General features: G+C 42.4%; 1 protein-coding gene across 2 annotated transcripts in view; it reads left to right on the forward strand.

The window, feature by feature from the left end:
• Nucleotides 1-19,737, forward strand: part of SHISAL1 (shisa like 1) — a 115,892-nt gene that overhangs the window by 53,045 nt on the left and 43,110 nt on the right. For both annotated transcript variants that reach the window (XM_069763345.1, XM_069763344.1), the window contains exon 2: nt 16,420-16,519. In XM_069763345.1, the coding sequence (XP_069619446.1) occupies nt 16,453-16,519 (67 nt within the window). In that variant the 5' untranslated portion in view covers nt 16,420-16,452. The remainder of the gene's footprint in view (nt 1-16,419; nt 16,520-19,737) is intronic.

Raw genomic sequence — 19,737 nt, forward strand, 5'->3', positions numbered from 1 at the left:
CAGCAGAAATCTTCTCCCTACTGTGCTCATAGGCTAAAACGTCCATCGTTATATAATCCCACCATCAGGCCCCAATGTTAGTGCATGTGAAGCAATAGTCTTATATTATTCCTGGGATTTGGGCTGCTTTGTCTCTGGTTGTAGGACAACTTGCTACAGCAGAAAGATTCTCCCTAAACTAAACTAAACCCTTCACCCTTTATATAATCACACTATCAGGCTCCGGTGCGAATGCATGTAAATCAATATCTTTTGAATAGGGCTACCGTTGAGCACTTTGTTTCTGGTTGTAAGGTTGATTGCTGCAGCAGAAACATTCTCCTTTAGGTTCATAATCTGCTCATCCTTCCTCCTTATAGAGTCCCGTTATTAGGCTCTAGTGCTTGTGCATGTGAAGCAATAGTCTTATATTATTCCTGGGATTTGGGCTGCTTTGTCTTTGGTTGTAGGACAACCTGCTACAGCAGAAAGATTCTCCCTAAACTAAACTAAACCCTTCACCGTTTATATAATCACACACATCAGGCTCCAGTGCGAGTCCATGTAAATATGTTTGGAATAGGGCTGAGCCTTTGAGCACTTTGTTTCTGGTCATAGGGTTGATTGCTGCAGCAGAAACCGTCTTCTTACTGCTCATGAAGCAAACCCCTCACCCTTTGTATAATTGCACTATTAGATTCCAGTGTGAGTGTATGTGAACCAATATGTTTGGAATGTTTGGAACAGGGCGGAATCTTTGAGAACTTTTTTTTCTGGCTGTAGAGTTGATTGCTGCAGCAGAAACCTTCTCCCTTATGTTCATAAACTCATCCCCTCCCACCTTACATAGTCCTGCCTTCAAGCTCTAGTACAGGTGAAGCAATAGTCCTATATTATTACTGGGTTTTGGGCTGCTTTGTCTCTGGTTGTAGGACAACTTACTACAGCAGAAACCTTTTCCTTACTGTTCATAAACCAAACCCTTCACCTTTTATGTAACCACATTATCAGACACTCGTGGGAGTGTATGTGAGTAACTATGTTTGTGATAGGGCTGAACCTTTGAGCACTTTGTTTCTGACTGTAGGGTTGATGGCTACTGCAGAAAACTTCTTTATATTCATAAATTTACCTCCCCTGCCCTTACATAGTCCTGCCATCAGGCTCTAGTACAGGTGAAGCAATAGTCTTATATTATTACTAGTTAATGATAAACTTACCTGGAGCAGCCAGTGCCAGGCAGCAGCTGCCAAGGCAAACAGGATCATGGGGTGCATTAAGAGAGGTCTGGATACACATGATGAGAGCATTATACTGCCTCTGTACAAATCCCTAGTTAGACCGCACATGGAGTACTGTGTCCAGTTTTGGGCACCGGTGCTCAGGAAGGATATAATGGAACTAGAGAGAGTACAAAGGAGGGCAACAAAATTAATAAAGGGGATGGGAGAACTACAATACCCAGATAGATTAGCGAAATTAGGATTATTTAGTCTAGAAAAAAGACGACTGAGGGGCGATCTAATAACCATGTATAAGTATATAAGGGGACAATACAAATATCTCGCTGAGGATCTGTTTATACCAAGGAAGGTGACGGGCACAAGGGGGCATTCTTTGCGTCTGGAGGAGAGAAGGTTTTTCCACCAACATAGAAGAGGATTCTTTACTGTTAGGGCAGTGAGAATCTGGAATTGCTTGCCTGAGGAGGTGGTGATGGCGAACTCAGTCGAGGGGTTCAAGAGAGGCCTGGATGTCTTCCTGGAGCAGAACAATATTGTATCATACAATTATTAGGTTCTGTAGAAGGACGTAGATCTGGGGATTTATTATGATGGAATATAGGCTGAACTGGATGGACAAATGTCTTTTTTCGGCCTTACTAACTATGTTACTATGTTACTATGTTAATTTATTTTGTGCTGCTTTGTCTCTGGTTGTGAGACAACTTGCTACAGCAGAAACCTTATCACTACTCTTCCATTTTCATACCTCTTCTCCTTGAAAAATAGATGACACCCCCCATATTGCTTTGAGGTTCCTGGTTAATGACTAAGTGTACGGAAAGCTATATTTCCCTTTTTTCATCACTAGATACCTATTCCACCCCCGGTATATTTAGAGCACACGTGTGCGCCGTAAATGTATTATTTATATCCCCACCGTACGCCACTGTAATTAGATTTACTCCTGGGACCTTCTTGTCTGACATGACTGATATTGTGTGCAGTTCTTTAGGAAAACAGAAAAAAAACAGAAAAAAAAAAACGATCCTTGGATGTAAATTTGCTCATTTATAAAAATCAAGGCTGGCCCTACATAATAACCCGTTAATGACTTCTCTCTGGCTGTAACAGGGTTGGAGGCAGGATCGTTAAAATACTTTAGCAATCAATCAATTACAGCACTGACCTGGAAGTTTTCCATTAAAACCCTCCAAAGTTCTGTTGGCATCCAGACAAAACTAAGTAGATCTCCCAGTAGAGACGTCGCGGGGGAAGAACCTGCTTTATATTTAACGCTGAAGCATGGGCCGCTAAAAATAAGTGTCACACTTCATGCAGGATGTTCACGGATCTTGTGGAGCTCTTGACTGTATCATAGGTTAGAGACCGCGTCCCCATAGTGTCTAGGAATGGTAATACAAATGAATGCTTAAAGGCACGTAACATGACCACGTTTCAGGGGTAAAATACATACCCCTTTAAAACCTTCCAAACCCTACGGTTTGGTATGAACTCGCGCCCCAAGCATGGCGTGCTGGCAGGCATGCCAACTTGTCAGGACCTGTCTGTCTTTTTGGAAACAACCCTATATTGAGGTCGAGTACGTCTAGTCAGCATGTGACCACGTGTATACAAATTATATACTTGCAGGATGTCTTGGGCAGAAAAGGGGCAGGAGTCCAGAATAGGGAGGTCCCGGATTGGGCCAGACCCAGATGGGTTCAGAGCAGGGCTAAAATGTCCCAAAATTACCAAGATCAGTGTTGGTAATACATACCTGACACCCCACATTCCAACTAGACGTGGCCAACCTTGCTCAATTCACTTGTGCTGAGTGAGCACGTCTAGTCAGCATGTGACCACATAGATGCAAATTGTATGCTTGCAGGATGTCTTGGGTCAAAAAGGGGCAGCAGTACAGAATAGGGATGTCCCATATTGGGGCAGATCCAGACGGGATCAAGGCAGGACTAATATGTACCAAAAATTCCAAGATCAATGTTGGTCATATACAGCTGACACCCCACATTCCAACTAGACGTGCCCAGACTCGCTCGATTCACTCTACTGAGTGAGGCCGTGCACGTCTTGTCAGCATGTGACCACATGAATGTAAGTTGAATACCTGCAGGATGTCTTGGGCAGGAAAGGGGCAGCAGTACAGAATAAGGAGATCCAGGAATGGGGCAGACCCAGACGGGATCAGGGCAGGACTAATATGTACCAAAAATGCCAAGATCAGTGTTGGAAATATACAGCTGACACCCCACATTCCAACTAGACGTGTCCAGCCTTGCTCAATTCACTTGTACTCAGTGAGACCATGCACGTCTAGTCTGCATGTGACCACATGAATGTAAGTTGTAGACCTGCAGGATGTCTTGGGCAGGAAAGGGGCAGCAGTACAGAATAGGTAGGTCTCAAATTGGGGCAGACCCAGATGGGATCAAGGCAGGGCTAAAATGTACCAAAAATGCCAAGATCAGTGTTGGTAACACAGAGCTGACACCCCGCTGCTGAATTAATGCTTGGTCCGATCATGGTCACTTAAGCCCTAAGATGCCACAGTCAATAGTAACTGCAGAATCTTAGGAGGTTAATCAAAGAAGGAGTTCCATCCTATTGGCAGGATGCTCATGTAAGGACTTAATAATCTCTCTATCTGCCACATATGAAAGACCCAGTATAAGACAAGTCCTAACAGTTTGCCTATCAGTCGTATATACTGACCAGTTGGCACAATGAACTGCAATACAAAAGTAGTGCAGAGTATTATGGAAAAAATCAAAGGATCGCACATTCAGATCTCCTTTTAGGAGAAACAAGATTCAGTAAAAAATATTTTTTAAAAAAAAATAGTTTTTTTAGAAATATAAGTAAAAATGATGCTGTGTGTCCTATACAGGGAATTCTATTAAAATTATACCCAAAAATGATGTCATTAAAACCACAGGTTACATTGCAAAAAAGCCCTGACACAGAAACAAAAATATTCCAACACAAAATCTGCACGCTTTCTCCAGTGACAGCGCCACATCTGTCCGTAGTTTATGTGTAGTATTGCGGCTCAGTCTAAGCTGTAATACCAGAAATAACACATGGACAGGGGATGGTGCACTCTTTAGAATAAAGCAGCCATGTTTTTCTAATTCTGTACATTTCCTTTAAAGAAATGCAGAAATGTCCAATATTAATTTTTTTGCCATATTTTCACCATATTTGTTATATAGTGTAGATCTCCAAAACCTTTTCATACAGAGTAAAATATTCTCTACCTGCAGCCACCACTAGAGGGAGCTCACAAGTTCCCTACCTGCAGACACCACTAGAGGGAGCTCACAAGTTCTCTACCTGCAGCCACCACTAGAGGGAGCTAACAAGTTCTCTACCTGCAGCCACCACTAGAGGGAACTTGCAAGTTCTCTACCTGCAGCCACCACTAGAGGGAACTCACAAGTTCTCTACCTGCAGCCACCACTAGAGGGAGCTAACAAGTTCTCTACCTGCAGCCACCACTAGAGGGAGCTAACAAGTTCTCTACCTGCAGCCACCACTAGAGGGAACTTGCAAGTTCTCTACCTGCAGCCACCACTAGAGGGAACTCACAAGTTCTCTACCTGCAGCCACCACTAGAGGGAGCTCACAAGTTCCCTACCTGCAGACACCACTAGAGGGAGCTAACAAGTTCTCTACCTGCAGCCACCACTAGAGGGAACTTGCAAGTTCTCTACCTGCAGCCACCACTAGAGGGAACTCACAAGTTCTCTACCTGCAGCCACCACTAGAGGGAGCTTACAAGTTCTCTACCTGCAGCCACCACTAGAGGGAGCTCACAAGTTCTCTACCTGCAGCCACCACTAGAGGGAGCTCACAAGTTCTCTACCTGCAGCCACCACTAGAGGGAGCTAACAAGTTCACTGCATACTGTTTTATCATACAGTTCAATGTATACACAGTATGCAGTATACTCTTGAGCTCCCCCTAGTGGTGCATAAAGGTAGATACAGTTTTAAAATTTGATTCTATGTCCGCGGAAAAGATTTTGAGTCTAAAATATGAAATGAGGGAGAGCAATGACTTGTTTGTTAGTTTATAATTTTGACAAGCCTTCTGGATCTTTACTGTAATTCTATGTCTGTATAACTTTCTTTACTATCCATGGACCAGGAGGCTCAGGATGAGCAGTGCTAAAGGTTCTACCCAGAATGTTGGAAGGACAGAAAAAAGTCAATTGAAATTTATTGTGTATTATTATGTATGTGGATCCCTCACTTATCTCCCAAGACCTTAGACGCCTGTCCTCCAGTATCTCGTTTGTTGATCCTTTGAAATGTGAAGTTTCAGTATTCTTTTGATGTCTTTTTACTATCCTCTGGCTAAACAGATTGTCCAATTTTATCATGAAAGTGACAGGGGGACATTGATGTCATTGGGTGGGTAGAATACATTTATCGTGCGCGCTCTCTTTATAGAAAAGGTCTCACGTTTCCAATATATTGATAGATGACGAGTTACACATGTCCACTCTTACCTCTCCTCTGTTTTTAATGGGGTTGTCCAGGCTTGGGGCTCAAGTCTACAGTCACTCTCCGTGAATCCTCACAGTGTATACAGTGCCCACAGTCAGCGTTCCCAGGTGCCTGCGCCAGGAGCGGGCAGTCATGTGACTAATTTGCATACTTCCAGCCACATTCCAACTAGACGTGCCCAGCCTAACTCAATTCACTTGTATTGAGTGAGGTCGTGCACGTCTAGTCAGCATGTGACCGCCTGTATGCAAATTGTACACTTGCAGTCACGCACCTGCCTGTTTCTGTCTAAAGACTTAAGCCTCCATCCTGGACAATTCCTTTAAATTAAATTTCTTAGGGATGAGCGGACCCGTGAAATTTCGGGTTCTGGTACCTAACAGAACTTTAGGTTCAAAGTTCGGTTCGCATACCAGAAATGTCCCCGAACTTGAAGATGAACCCAAACCCCAATGTCTACGGACCAGAAATTCGAAGCTGCAAAATTCTCTCTCTTTCTCCTCACGAATTTAACCCCGGCCGGAACTCCGAACATTAAAATAGACTTCTGGGAGAAGTCCTTGTTCGGAGTTCAGCACGGACATTAAGTGTCCGGTACGAACCCCGAACTTTAAAGTTCGGCTTCGCTCATCTCTATTCAAGATACAAATGCGTTATCGCAACGTGCTAGAAAAACCCTTGATAAACTGCAATGCACAACGCAACCACTGGGTGGCCCCATGTAGTCACACAAGCTCAAGAGAGTAGCATGTTTTGCTGTCTAGCAGCGGTGGTCGGTCTCCAAGGCAACAAGCTGTAAACAAAGAAAAAGTTAATATCTCAAGAACAGCTAATAATTTTAATAACGATTACATTTCAAAATTACTTGTATATGTAAACACTATTTGACGATACCCATTTATGAAGGTGGAATACCCCTTTTAATGAACGACATATAGTGTTGTGCAAAAAGTTTTAAGTATGGAAAAATACAGCACAGTAAGAATGTTTTGTTTTTTTTAAGTGTTTATAGTTAGTTTTATCAATTAACAAAATGCAAAGTTAATGATCAAAACAGAAATCTAAATCCCTTCAATACATAGTGTGTCCGCCCTTTGTCTTCATCAGTACTTCTGCACAGTTTTTGAAGGATTTCAGCAGAGAGGTTGTTCCAAACATCTTGGAGAACAAGCCATAGATCTTCTGAGTTGGAAGATAGACACCTTGATAAATCAAAGCTGATCATGTGGACAGAGCCTTGGAACTGCAGAGCCGAGTTGGTAGACAGGCACCATGGTATAGCAGAACCGAGAGTGCAGTGAACACAGGAACATTTAATTGACATTCATATGCCAAACAACCTGAATACTCAGGCAGAATGCACCCATCTGAGCCAGCCTTAAAAGGCCAAAGAGCTTGACACTGGAGATGAGCGGCAGGCTACCTTGTTAACGCAACATTCTCGAGAGCTGAGAGAGCTAGCCACCAGGGTGAGTGACATGTAGACAGAAGCAAGGAAAGTGTCTATAAAATAGATCGGGGGGGTGGGAGGGGAGGCAGGGGTTGAAGAACATTAGCCATTTGAGGACTAGCTAGCTTGAAAGAGGAGCATGCAAGAAGCTTGATGTATCACTGCAGGTGATGTAGTATGTCCCAGGAGATTAGTCATCCTTAGTGAGAGCCGCAATTACAGCGAGAGAGTGAAGATTGAGGCTTATCCCCACGAGTGAAGAACATATCTGGTGATAGGGTCAACATTGGCCCCGTATGAACGAGATTTGCCACAGCAAAAGGGAGAAGAGAGACTTTTTTTGTTTGATGTCTGCCATAAAAGTCATGTCTGAGTGCTTAAGTCTGACTGAGAAGAAAACTTCCACATCAGAGATAGATGAAGACACAAAAGAGAATAGTGAAACCAAAAACACTCAGTTTGAAAAAATGTTGCAGTAATCCGCAAGTGCTAGTAAAAGATGTAAAAAACAGGGTATTTGGTTGATACGTTTTTTGCAAAAAATGTATACTAAGCTGCTCTACCAATCTTCACGGTATACCCTTATCAGAGCAGTCCTAACTAATGTATGCAATCCCTATCTGATGTATTTAAAAACCTGATCATCTGTATATAACCTGTGTGAACAGGGTTCAGAGAGGAAAAATCCATGTGTGCATACAGGGTAGAACAGCTTTTGTGCAGATAGCCCAAGAGGAGTGGTGGAACTCCCCAGTCTTGTAGACACAAGAGAACAATTATGGAAACAGGAACACATGGGCTACTTACACAGTGAACAAGTCTGTATGATCATGTTCACACACCACCAAGAAACCTGAAGACACAAAAGAGAATAGTGAAACCAAAAACACTCAGTTTGAAAAAATGTTGCAGTAATCCGCAAGTGCTAGTAAAAGATGTAAAAAACAGGGTATTTGGTTGATACGTTTTTTGCAAAAAATGTATACTAAGCTGCTCTACCAATCTTCACGGTATACCCTTATCAGAGCAGTCCTAACTAATGTATGCAATCCCTATCTGATGTATTTAAAAACCTGTTCTCTTGTGTCTACAAGACTGGGGAGTTCCACCACTCCTCTTGGGCTATCTGCACAAAAGCTGTTCTACCCTGTATGCACACATGGATTTTTCCTCTCTGAACCCTGTTCACACAGGTTATATACAGATGATCAGGTTTTTAAATACATCAGATAGGGATTGCATACATTAGTTAGGACTGCTCTGATAAGGGTATACCGTGAAGATTGGTAGAGCAGCTTAGTATACATTTTTTGCAAAAAACGTATCAACCAAATACCCTGTTTTTTACATCTTTTACTAGCACTTGCGGATTACTGCAACATTTTTTCAAACTGAGTGTTTTTGGTTTCACTATTCTCTTTTGTGTCTTCAGGTTTCTTGGTGGTGTGTGAACATGATCATACAGACTTGTTCAGTGTGGAAGTAGCCCATGTGTTCCTGTTTCCACATCAGAGATAGTCAGGGTCAAATGCCTGAGTAGGATGCAGATTGTGCAAGTTACCAGACCACAGACTACTGCAGGGCACTGCTGCCAAAAGAAGTAACTGTGTGTAGGGGCCATGACCAGCACTGTAGCTGTGGGCTGCGCTGTACTGTGAAAGTGAGAAAGAGATTGTGACCGTGAGAAGGAAGTGCTGCTGATATGTTTGCCAGCAGACTGTTCAAAGATAAGCATAGTGTCACCAATGTTAGCTCATAGATAACAGTGTAACCATCAAGCTCATTGACTACCAGTGAGTTAAATCCATTTAAACTGTTGATGTTGGCCTGCATTCCTGCAAACCAGTCTGTCCCACAAGGGCCAGTATATCAATTCTATTTTAAGGGGCGCAATGCGTCCTCCACGTAGCTAAGCTAACGTCTCTTCCACGTCTCTGGTAATATTTGCTCCTTCCAGGCATCATCACAACGCATTCTCTGGGATACTGACATTTCTCTCGGCCATTATCTGCCAGGCTAATATATGGGCAGCGGATCCTTTATCACAATGGCGAGGCATGCCAGGGTGCTGTAGCTAACGGGCAATTACATTTTTTGACAGTGCAGAAGGAATCCATGATTAGACGCGCTGTCAGCTGTTAGACCTCGGTGTCGTTCACATGACGGAGCGTCAGAGCGGATAGCTGTACAAAGCCGTCAGCGCCGATAACAAAACATCAATCACCTGGATTGTATTTTATGCACTGAATGACGGGAGACGTCAAAGAAGGTGCCACCAAACCTCGAAAACAGTTCTGAGCCAGAACTGTATTCTCCATCCAATTTATTTGTGTCTTCCAATTCATGAAGCTTTACTATCCTTTATACTATCCAATACTGTCCTTTATACTGTCCTATGCTGTCCTTTATACTGTCCTTTATACTTCCCTTTATACTACCCTTTATACTGTCCTATATTGTGCCCTTTATACTGTCCTTTATACTGTCCTATACTGTCCTTTATACTGCTCTTGATACTGTGCTTTATATTTCCCTGTATACTGTGCTTTATATTTCCCTGTATACTGTCCTTTATACTGTCCTTTATACTGCCCTTTATACTGTCCTTTATACTGTCTTTTATACTGTCCTTTCTACTGCCCTTTATACTGTGCTTTATACTATCCTTTATACTATCCTATACTGTCCTTTATACTGCCCTTTATACTATCCTTTATACTGTCCTTTATATTGTTCTTTATACTGTCCTATACTGTCCTTTATTCTGCTCTTTACACTGTGCTTTATACTGCCCTTTATACTGTCCTATATTGTGCCCTTTATACTGTCCTTTATACTATCCTTTATACTGTCCTATACTGTCCTGTATACTGCCCTTTATACTGTCCTTTATACTATCCTTTATACTGCCCTTTATACTGGCCTTTATACTGTCCTATACTGTCCTTTATACTGCCCTTTATACTGTCCTATATTGTGCCCTTTATGCTGTCTTTTATACTATCCTTTATACTATCCTATACTGTCCTTTATACTGCCCTTTATACTGTCATTTATAATATCCTTTATACTGTCCTTTATATTGTACTTTATACTGTTCTTTATACTATCCTTTATACTGCCCTTTATAATATCCTTTATACTGTCCTTTATATTGTCCTTTATACTGTTCTTTATACTATCCTTTATAGTATCCTATACTGTCCTTTATACTGCCCATTATACTGCCCTTTATACTGTCCTTTATACTCACCTTTACACTGTCCTTCATACTGTCCTTTATACAGTTCTTTATATTGTCATTTATACATTCCTTTATATACTGTCCTTGCAAGTTTTGCCTTGAAAAAAATCCGATCTCGATAGTCGCATGAACTTATGGTCGTACTTACTGATATTTTGGCATTCGGGAAGGTTCTGGGAGAACTTGTCCCTTCATTCACCATCTGGAACTTTATTCCCCTGAAGGGGATCAGAGGCAAAAATAAGAGCAAATGTCACAGAAAATAAGCTCTAAATGTAAAAAGGTCACAGCAAAATAAAGATAAAAATCGTGAAACGCTCCACTCTCCACTTTATTAAATCTTTGTGTTCCCCATAAAATAATCTGGGTTGTATGTTGCTAGCGCTTGCATTATGTTGTCTCTCTGTTATTCCTCCTGGAAAGGTTTTAATAATTGAACAATGAACATTCTACATGACTCGTAGGTGTAGCCAGGGGGTTTGGGTCGGAGGGTGAAACTTCTGAGTGGCCCCTAACCATGTAACCCTGACTACAACCATGGTGGCGCAATAGTGGCGAAGAACCTCAGCAGATGACAGAGCTGCTACTAGTAAAAATCTATATACAAAGACCAGCACTCATATTACCGTCATATAGTGACAATATCGTGGTAGATATCAGTCCTGCAGACCATATGATCATAGTACAGTTATTGACAGTGACATTGACAGCTGACTTTATTTCTGATGGAATCATTTACTTTTCCCGTCTTTCCCTCTGGCCCAGACCGTCATGACAACTTCTCCTGCCACGACTCGACTCGTCTGCAGAGATTACAACAAAGACACACCCTCCTGCTGATATCCCAATGCAGAGGCACTGCTTCTGTGTGTGACCTTACACCTACTGTGTGGTACTGTGTGTCCTCTAATTCTCCTCCTACTGAAGCCCCAGATCCCCCTTCATTGCACTCATAAAGTATGATGTCAACAAAAGTGCCCAACGAACACTATATGATTCCTCCATAGTGAATTCCTCCAGGTCCGTTCCTTCACGCAATTGTTGATATTTGGACAGAAAACGCCATTTTTATGTATCGGATAAACTACTCAGAACAGCAGTTTTGGACGCCTCGATGAATAAACACATTCCTCAGTGAGACCCCCGCTCGTGGCTGCTAAATCCTTAAGAAATCAGTTTGGAAGTTTTGAGATTTTTGAGACTTATTCAGAATATTTTTTAATCCTTTTTAAAGTAATACAGGAACTGAAGCCAGAAAAAAAAACAGCATTTTAGGGAAATGTAATGAAAGTTATTACCTAATTCTGAGCATAAGGTGGCATCTCACCAGGTTGGGTGGGCCTGGTGCTTGTGTCTCCTTCCATGGCTGATAGCCCACCTCCTTGTTCACAACGCATTTACTCTATGGGGGGAACTGGTGCAGGTTCTCGTTATCCAGTGCTGAAGAAAGAAGGACCACCCATGCCTGGGCCTCGCTTATAAAGGGCCCGTGGGCCCCTGAATGGTCTTTCTCCACAGCATTTACACTTTGGGTTGTACATAGCTCTGATGGCTCTTCTACACTGAACAGTTACAGGTTCTGCTCATCTGTGTCCATCATGGACCTGACTACCTGTGTGCCGACATAGCAGTTGTTATAGGGCCCAACAGCTTAGGGGGCCCATTCACACTCATACAAACTGTAGGCTGAGGTATAGATACTGATGGGTGCATGATCCTTGGACTGTGACATCACTGTGTGCATTATCCCTGTACTGTGACATCACTATGTGCAATATCCCTGTACTGTGACATCAATGTGTGCATTATCCCTGTACTGTGACATCACTGTGTGCATTATCCCTGTACTGTGACATCACTGTGTGCAATATCCCTGTACTGTGACATCACTGTGTGCATTATCCCTGTACTGTGACATCACTGTGTGCAATATCCCTGTACTGTGACATCACTGTGTGCATTATCCCTGTACTGTGACATCACTATGTGCAATATCCCTGTACTGTGACATCAATGTGTGCATTATCCCTGTACTGTGACATCACTGTGTGCATTATCCCTGTACTGTGACATCACTGTGTGCATTATCCCTGTACTGTGACATCACTGTGTGCATTATCCCTGTACTGTGACATCACTGTGTGCATTATCCCTGTACTGTGACATCAATGTGTGCATTATCCCTGTACTGTGACATCACTGTGTGCATTATCCCTGTACTGTGACATCACTATGTGCATTATCCCTGTACTGTGACATCAATGTGTGCATTATCCCTGTACTGTGACATCACTGTGTGCATTATCCCTGCACTGTGACATCACTGTGTGCATTATCCCTGTACCGTGACATCACTGTGTGCATTATCCCTATACTGTGACATCACTGTGTGCATTATCCCTACACTGTGACATCTTTATGTACATTATCCCTGTACTGTGACATCACTGTGTGCATTATCCCTGTACTGTGACATCACTGTGTGTATTATCCCTGTACTGTGACATCACTGTCTGCATTATCCCTGTACTGTGACATCACTGTGTGTATTATCCCTGTACCGTGACATCACTGTGTGCATTATCCCTGTACCGTGACATCACTGTGTGCATTATCCCTGTACTGTGACATCACTGTATGCATTATCCCTGCACTGTGACATCACTGTGCGCATTAAGAAGACCAAAACAATGGAAAGGTTTTCTTAACTTGTATAATTGTATAATTGTAAGCGGAGATCTTGAAAACCATATCAAATTGAAATGTGGGAAACTGTATAACTTCACAATGAGTAACATGCATTGACCTGATAGGAAATATCCCTTTAAATTGTGAAATTTCGGTGACTTCAGTGATGTTGACTGCAGGATTTGGCAAAGCTCGCACCTCGTGGAGCAGCAGACGTTACCCTGGTTCACACCTAACACCCACCTTAACATTTACATATTTATTCCGGGTTTTGAAGACATCACTGTGGTTTATTCGAAAAGTCAGATTTACTATTAAAAAAAAGAACAAATGTTGGTTGTGGGAGATAATTTGTTCTGTGACTACACACCGTGACCCAGATAAACTTCCTACAAAGAAAAAACGCTCAGGCGTGAAATAAGAAATTTAAGCTAAAATATCAAGATTGGGCAAGATGGAGGGAGGGGAATATAAATCAATGCCTCCAACTTTTGGTAGATTTATTTTAAGTTCTCTTAAAAAGTATTCCTATTTTTCATACTAAGACTAAGTGATGGCATCGGGATCTCCTCTCCCATCGAAAAGACTCAAGAAGTAAAACCACAGGAACATAACGCACTTTTTTTTCCTTTTTCACTTTGTTATTATACCCAAATTAATAAAAACATTTTTTGCATGCCCACTCCAGACCCACACAATTGTGAAAAGCAGGGCCCCCTGGCCCATTTTCTCCCTGGTAAAGTTGCCATTAGCTGAATGGATGGAGAGGTGACACTTGATATAGATGGTTATCCCAAAGCAGTAGGTCAAACAGGCTTTTTCTTTGAAAGGGTGTAAGGAAGTAGGACCAACAGGCTTTTTTTCATGAGTGTTTGGAAGAAAGTAGGACTCACAGGCTTTCTTTTTGAATGTTTGAAAGAAAGTAGGACTCACATGCTTCCTTTATGAATGATGGAAGAAAGTAGGACTCACAGGTTTTCTCTATGATGGGTGGAAGGAAGTAGGACTCACTGGCTTTCTCTATGATGGGTGGAAGGAAGGAAGATTCACAGGTTTTCTCTATGAGGGGTGGAAGGGAATAGGTGAAAGGAAATAGGACTCACAGGCTTTTTCTCTGGAAGGATGTAAGGAAGTAGACCAACAGGATTTTTCACGAGTGTTTGGAAGAAATTAGGACTCACAAGCTTTCTTAATGAGAGGTGGAAGGAAGTTGGACTCACAGGCTTTCTGTATGAGAGGTGGAAGAAAGAAGGACTCACAGGCTTTCTTAATGAGAGGCGGAAGGAAGTTGGACTCACAGGCTTTCTTTATGAGAGATGGAAGAAAGTAGGACTCACAGGCTTTCTCTATGATGGGTGGAAGAAAGTCAAACTCATATGCTTTCTTTATGAGGGGTGAAAGAAAGTAGGACTTACATGCTTTCTTTTTGAATGTTTAAAAGGAAGTAGGACTCTTATGCTTCCTTTATGAATGGTGGAAGGAAGTAGGACTCACAGGTTTCCACTATGAGGGTTGGAAGGGAATAGGACTCATAGTCTTTCTTTATGAATAGTTGAAAGGAAGTAGGACTCACAGGCTTTCTCTATGATGGGTGGAAGAAAATCAAACTCATATTCTTTCTTTATCACAGATGGAAGGAAGTAGGGCTCACAGGTTTTCTTTATGATTGGGTGGACTGAAGTAGGACTCACAGACTTTCTCTATTATTGAGTGGAATGAAATAGGACTCGTGGGCTTTTTAATGATTAGATGGAAAGACGTCACAGTCTTTTTCTATGGTTGGGTGGAAGAAAGCAGGACTAGTAGTGTTTCTCTATTATTATTTGTAAGGATATTGGACTCATGGGGTCCCTATTTGATTAGTGGAAGGAAGTAGGACTCACAGGCTTTCTTTATTAATGGCTGGAAGGAAATAGGACTCACAGGCTCTCTCTATTATTGGGTGGAAGGAAGTAGAGTAGGACTCACAAGCTTTCTTTATGATCGGGTGGACTTTAGTAGGACTCACAGACTGTCTCTATAAATGAGTGGAAGGAAGTAGTACTCACAGGGATTTTTATTATTAGAGGAAAAGAAATAGGACTCACATGCTTTCTCTATGTATGGGTGGAAGGAAGCTGGGTTTCTCAATGACTAAATGGAAAATAAGGACTCACATGCTTTCATTATGAGTAAGTAAGGAAATCAGGATTTACAAGCTTTCTCGACTGGACAGAGAATGCAGGATAATCACGTTTTTTTTCTATAAGTGGCCACAGGAATAAGGACTCACAGGTTTTCTCCTTGAGTTGGCTGTTCAAGCAGGACTCACAAGCTTTCTGTGTAAGTTTTTGGCAGCAATAAAACAGCTCTTTAGATTAAAATAGTCAACTCTTAGAAAACAAGATATCCGATAGTCCAGTATGTCCTCCTCTACTTTTTGTTGCCCTCACTTTGGATAGACAAAGCCACGTTACATTACCCACACAACTAGGAGAGCATTCAGACAAAATCTAATCAATTTATTTCCCAACTGAGAAAAATGTAACAAAAAACTTTGAAAAATACCAAGTCTGATAAGTTCTCCAAGACACTTCCAGTACTGCATATCTTTCCAGTTTGAAATCCAGGTGGTCTGATGGTAGACGCGGTCATCGTCTGGGTTTTTTTGCATCTAAATCTGTAGACACTAAACTCTCTTGGTAATAAACACAGCCCGACGGTGCCGTCAGATTGTTTTGCAATCTGCAATCAAAGGGAATTTTCTGGATATAACCAGTGTTACTAAACAGTGACTCATTCTGTTGTATAACTCACAGATTTTGGAAATGAAAGACAAGTCTCGGGCTCGTTGCCCAGCACCGTATCTGGGGGTATAATGTGAACTTCTTATCGGAATTCTCATCGACTACTAATCTTTGGTACTGGTCGAATACAGGGTCACAGCTATAGGAAACACAAAAATATCAGGGCTGTGGTGCATGTTCAAATGTTTGCTCCACTTTTCATGAGCCTTAGACCCTTATTTGCAAACATGGGAGTCCTGCATGGGTTTGAGATTGGACCACCAAGGCTGTGACCTTTCTCTCTGAGATGCCAAAGTTTTCTGCCTCTATCGTAAGCAGATCCTTGTCTTAGCTTGTACATTGACTATCCATCACCAAATGTTACCATTTGACCCAAGGTCTACCCAAAAAGTAATTGACTGGATCCAGTCTTTGAGTTCCGTGGTGGAATGCAGTCAACGCTATTGATGGAAATTCCTTTGGCCAATACGTGGAGCTTCCTCCATATTGACTGATTATATCTCTTCTTTCATTCTAGGTGATTCTCTAGTGGACAGATGAGAGCAAAAGGATGACTAGCTGGGCTCACCGCTTTCTCAATGGTCTCATCTTATTTCTCTTAGTAATGTCTTCAAAAGGTAAGTCCAAAATCGTAGTTGCTTACCTCATGCTGCTCCAGCTCCCCCTCTTTGCTGCTCTCAGATGGTGTTTGTTGACATGGCTGCAGCGTTGATATCACAACGTCAATGAGTCAATGAGCTTAGCGGTGCGGCATGACCACTACGTCAAGTCATTGGCTGCAGCAGTCACATGCTAAAGTTGAGACAACACTTGTGCAGCCATTTCATCAAAGAGTTGTGCAAAAGTTTGCATCAGCCTGGTTCAGCAGACACTTCGGTATTCCATGGCCTCCAAACCAGAACCCTTTGAACCTTCTCCTACTTTCCAGCATTTTCGGCATCTCTTTTGTTTGGCAATTCCCATATTGTAAAGAGATATTAGTTATATGTCTAGGATATTCATCAATCTGTGATTGGTGGAGGTCCAACCTTTTGGTCTACACCAAACCTAAAATTAAAGGAGATACACCACTGGTTTTTACAGATTTTTGATTGGGAAAATGATCAATCATGAAAAGGAGATGAGGCAAACATACCACAAGTGCAGCCTGAGAAGGTGCCTGAGAAGTGGTCTGGTCACATACAGCATGTGTCTCAATCAGGTCCTCACCATCTCTCTGTGCTCAGTAGATGCTTTTTAAATATACAGTAGTTAGTTATATATTTGTTTTTTTGTGAAATCTTCTTCTTTCCCAGGATTCAAACTCACAACCTGTAGCATGGTAGGAAGAAACTTTAGGCTTAACTGCTAAGGTTATAAGGATTTTCTCTGCCTAAAGATCCAAATAGTATTCTTCTTCTTTACAGGCTTATTGTATTGGTACATAAACATACATCACAGTGGCGGATTATAATGAGGTCAATCTGGACGGTAGCCAAGGGCCCAGTGGTGTGGTGGGGCCCTGGGCTACCGCTCAGATTGACCGCCGCCATCAGGGCATTACTGCCCTGACTGGCGTATGGGCCCGGTGGGCAGAGGGGGCCCACATCGGGCCCGTCTCATCTGTTCCCAAGGCCCCTACCGGCGCTGTGGCTGTTTAACGCTATTTACGTGCGGGCGCGCGCGCACGTCAATAGTTAACAGCCACCAGCCAATTGGAGACTGGCAGCTGAAGTCAGCCGCAGCGAGCATGTCGCCGGCGTCTGATGTCATTGTCAGTTGCCGGCGAGTGCTCGCTGCTGGAGAGAGCATCGTCGAAGGAGCGCGGACAGGTGAGGAGAACTAGGTTTTGTTTTTTTTATTGCGATTGGCAATCTGGGGGGCCCGGGCCAGAATGCTGGACACACTGGGGGCAATATGCTGGACACACTGGGGGCTGAATGCTGGACACAGTGGGGGCAATATGCTGGACACACTGGGGGGAAAATGCTGGACACACTGGGGGCAATATGCTGGACACACTGGGGGCTGAATGCTGGAGACACTGGGGCAGATTGCTGGACACACTGGGGGCAATATACTGGACACACTGGGGGCAAAATGCTAGAGAAACTGGGGCAATATGCTGGACACACTGCGGGCAGGATGCTGGACACACTGGGGGCAGGATGCTGGAGACACTGGGGGCAATATGGAAACAGGAACACATGGGCTACTTGCACAGTGAACAAGTCTGTATGATCATGTTCACACACCACCAAGAAACCTGAAGACACAAAAGAGAATAGTAAAACCAAAAACACTCAGTTTGAAAAAATGTTGCAGTAATCCGCAAGTGCTAGTAAAAGATGTAAAAAACAGGGTATTTGGTTGATACGTTTTTTGCAAAAAATGTATACTAAGCTGCTCTACCAATCTTCACGGTATACCCTTATCAGAGCAGTCCTAACTAATGTATGCAATCCCTATCTGATGTATTTAAAAACCTGATCATCTGTATATAACCTGTGTGAACAGGGTTCAGAGAGGAAAAATCCATGTGTGCATACAGGGTAGAACAGCTTTTGTGCAGATAGCCCAAGAGGAGTGGTGGAACTCCCCAGTCTTGTAGACACAAGAGAACAATTATGGAAACAGGAACACATGGGCTACTTGCACAGTGAACAAGTCTGTATGATCATGTTCACACACCACCAAGAAACCTGAAGACACAAAAGAGAATAGTAAAACCAAAAACACTCAGTTTGAAAAAATGTTGCAGTAATCCGCAAGTGCTAGTAAAAGATGTAAAAAACAGGGTATTTGGTTGATACGTTTTTTGCAAAAAATGTATACTAAGCTGCTCTACCAATCTTCACGGTATACCCTTATCAGAGCAGTCCTAACTAATGTATGCAATCCCTATCTGATGTATTTAAAAACCTGATCATCTGTATATAACCTGTGTGAACAGGGTTCAGAGAGGAAAAATCCATGTGTGCATACAGGGTAGAACAGCTTTTGTGCAGATAGCCCAAGAGGAGTGGTGGAACTCCCCAGACCCCAGTATAAGGGTATACCGTGAAGATTGGTAGAGCAGCATAGTATACATTTTTTGCAAAAAACGTATCAACCAAATACCCTGTTTTTTACATCTTTTACTAGCACTTGCGGATTACTGCAACATTTTTTCAAACTGAGTGTTTTTGGTTTTACTATTCTCTTTTGTGTCTTCAGGTTTCTTGGTGGTGTGTGAACATGATCATACAGACTTGTTCACTGTGCAAGTAGCCCATGTGTTCCTGTTTCCATAATTGTTCTCTTGTGTCTGCAAGACTGGGGAGTTAGTAACATAGTAACATAGTAACATAGTTAGTAAGGCCGAAAAAAGACATTTGTCCATCCAGTTCAGCCTATATTCCATCATAATAAATACCCAGATCTACGTCCTTCTACAGAACCTAATAATTGTATGATACAATATTGTTCTGCTCCAGGAAGACATCCAGGCCTCTCTTGAACCCCTCGACTGAGTTCGCCATCACCACCTCCTCAGGCAAGCAATTCCAGATTCTCACTGCCCTAACAGTAAAGAATCCTCTTCTATGTTGGTGGAAAAACCTTCTCTCCTCCAGACGCAAAGAATGCCCCCTTGTGCCCGTCACCTTCCTTGGTATAAACAGATCCTCAGCGAGATATTTGTATTGTCCCCTTATATACTTAAGGAGTTCCACCACTCCTCTTGGGCTATCTGCACAAAAGCTGTTCTACCCTGTATGCACACATGGATTTTTCCTCTCTGAACCCTGTTCACACAGGTTATATACAGATGATCAGGTTTTTAAATACATCAGATAGGGATTGCATACATTAGTTA

This window comes from Ranitomeya imitator, chromosome 4 (assembly GCF_032444005.1).
Source record: "Ranitomeya imitator isolate aRanImi1 chromosome 4, aRanImi1.pri, whole genome shotgun sequence".
In the NCBI taxonomy this organism is placed as follows: domain Eukaryota; kingdom Metazoa; phylum Chordata; class Amphibia; order Anura; family Dendrobatidae; genus Ranitomeya; species Ranitomeya imitator.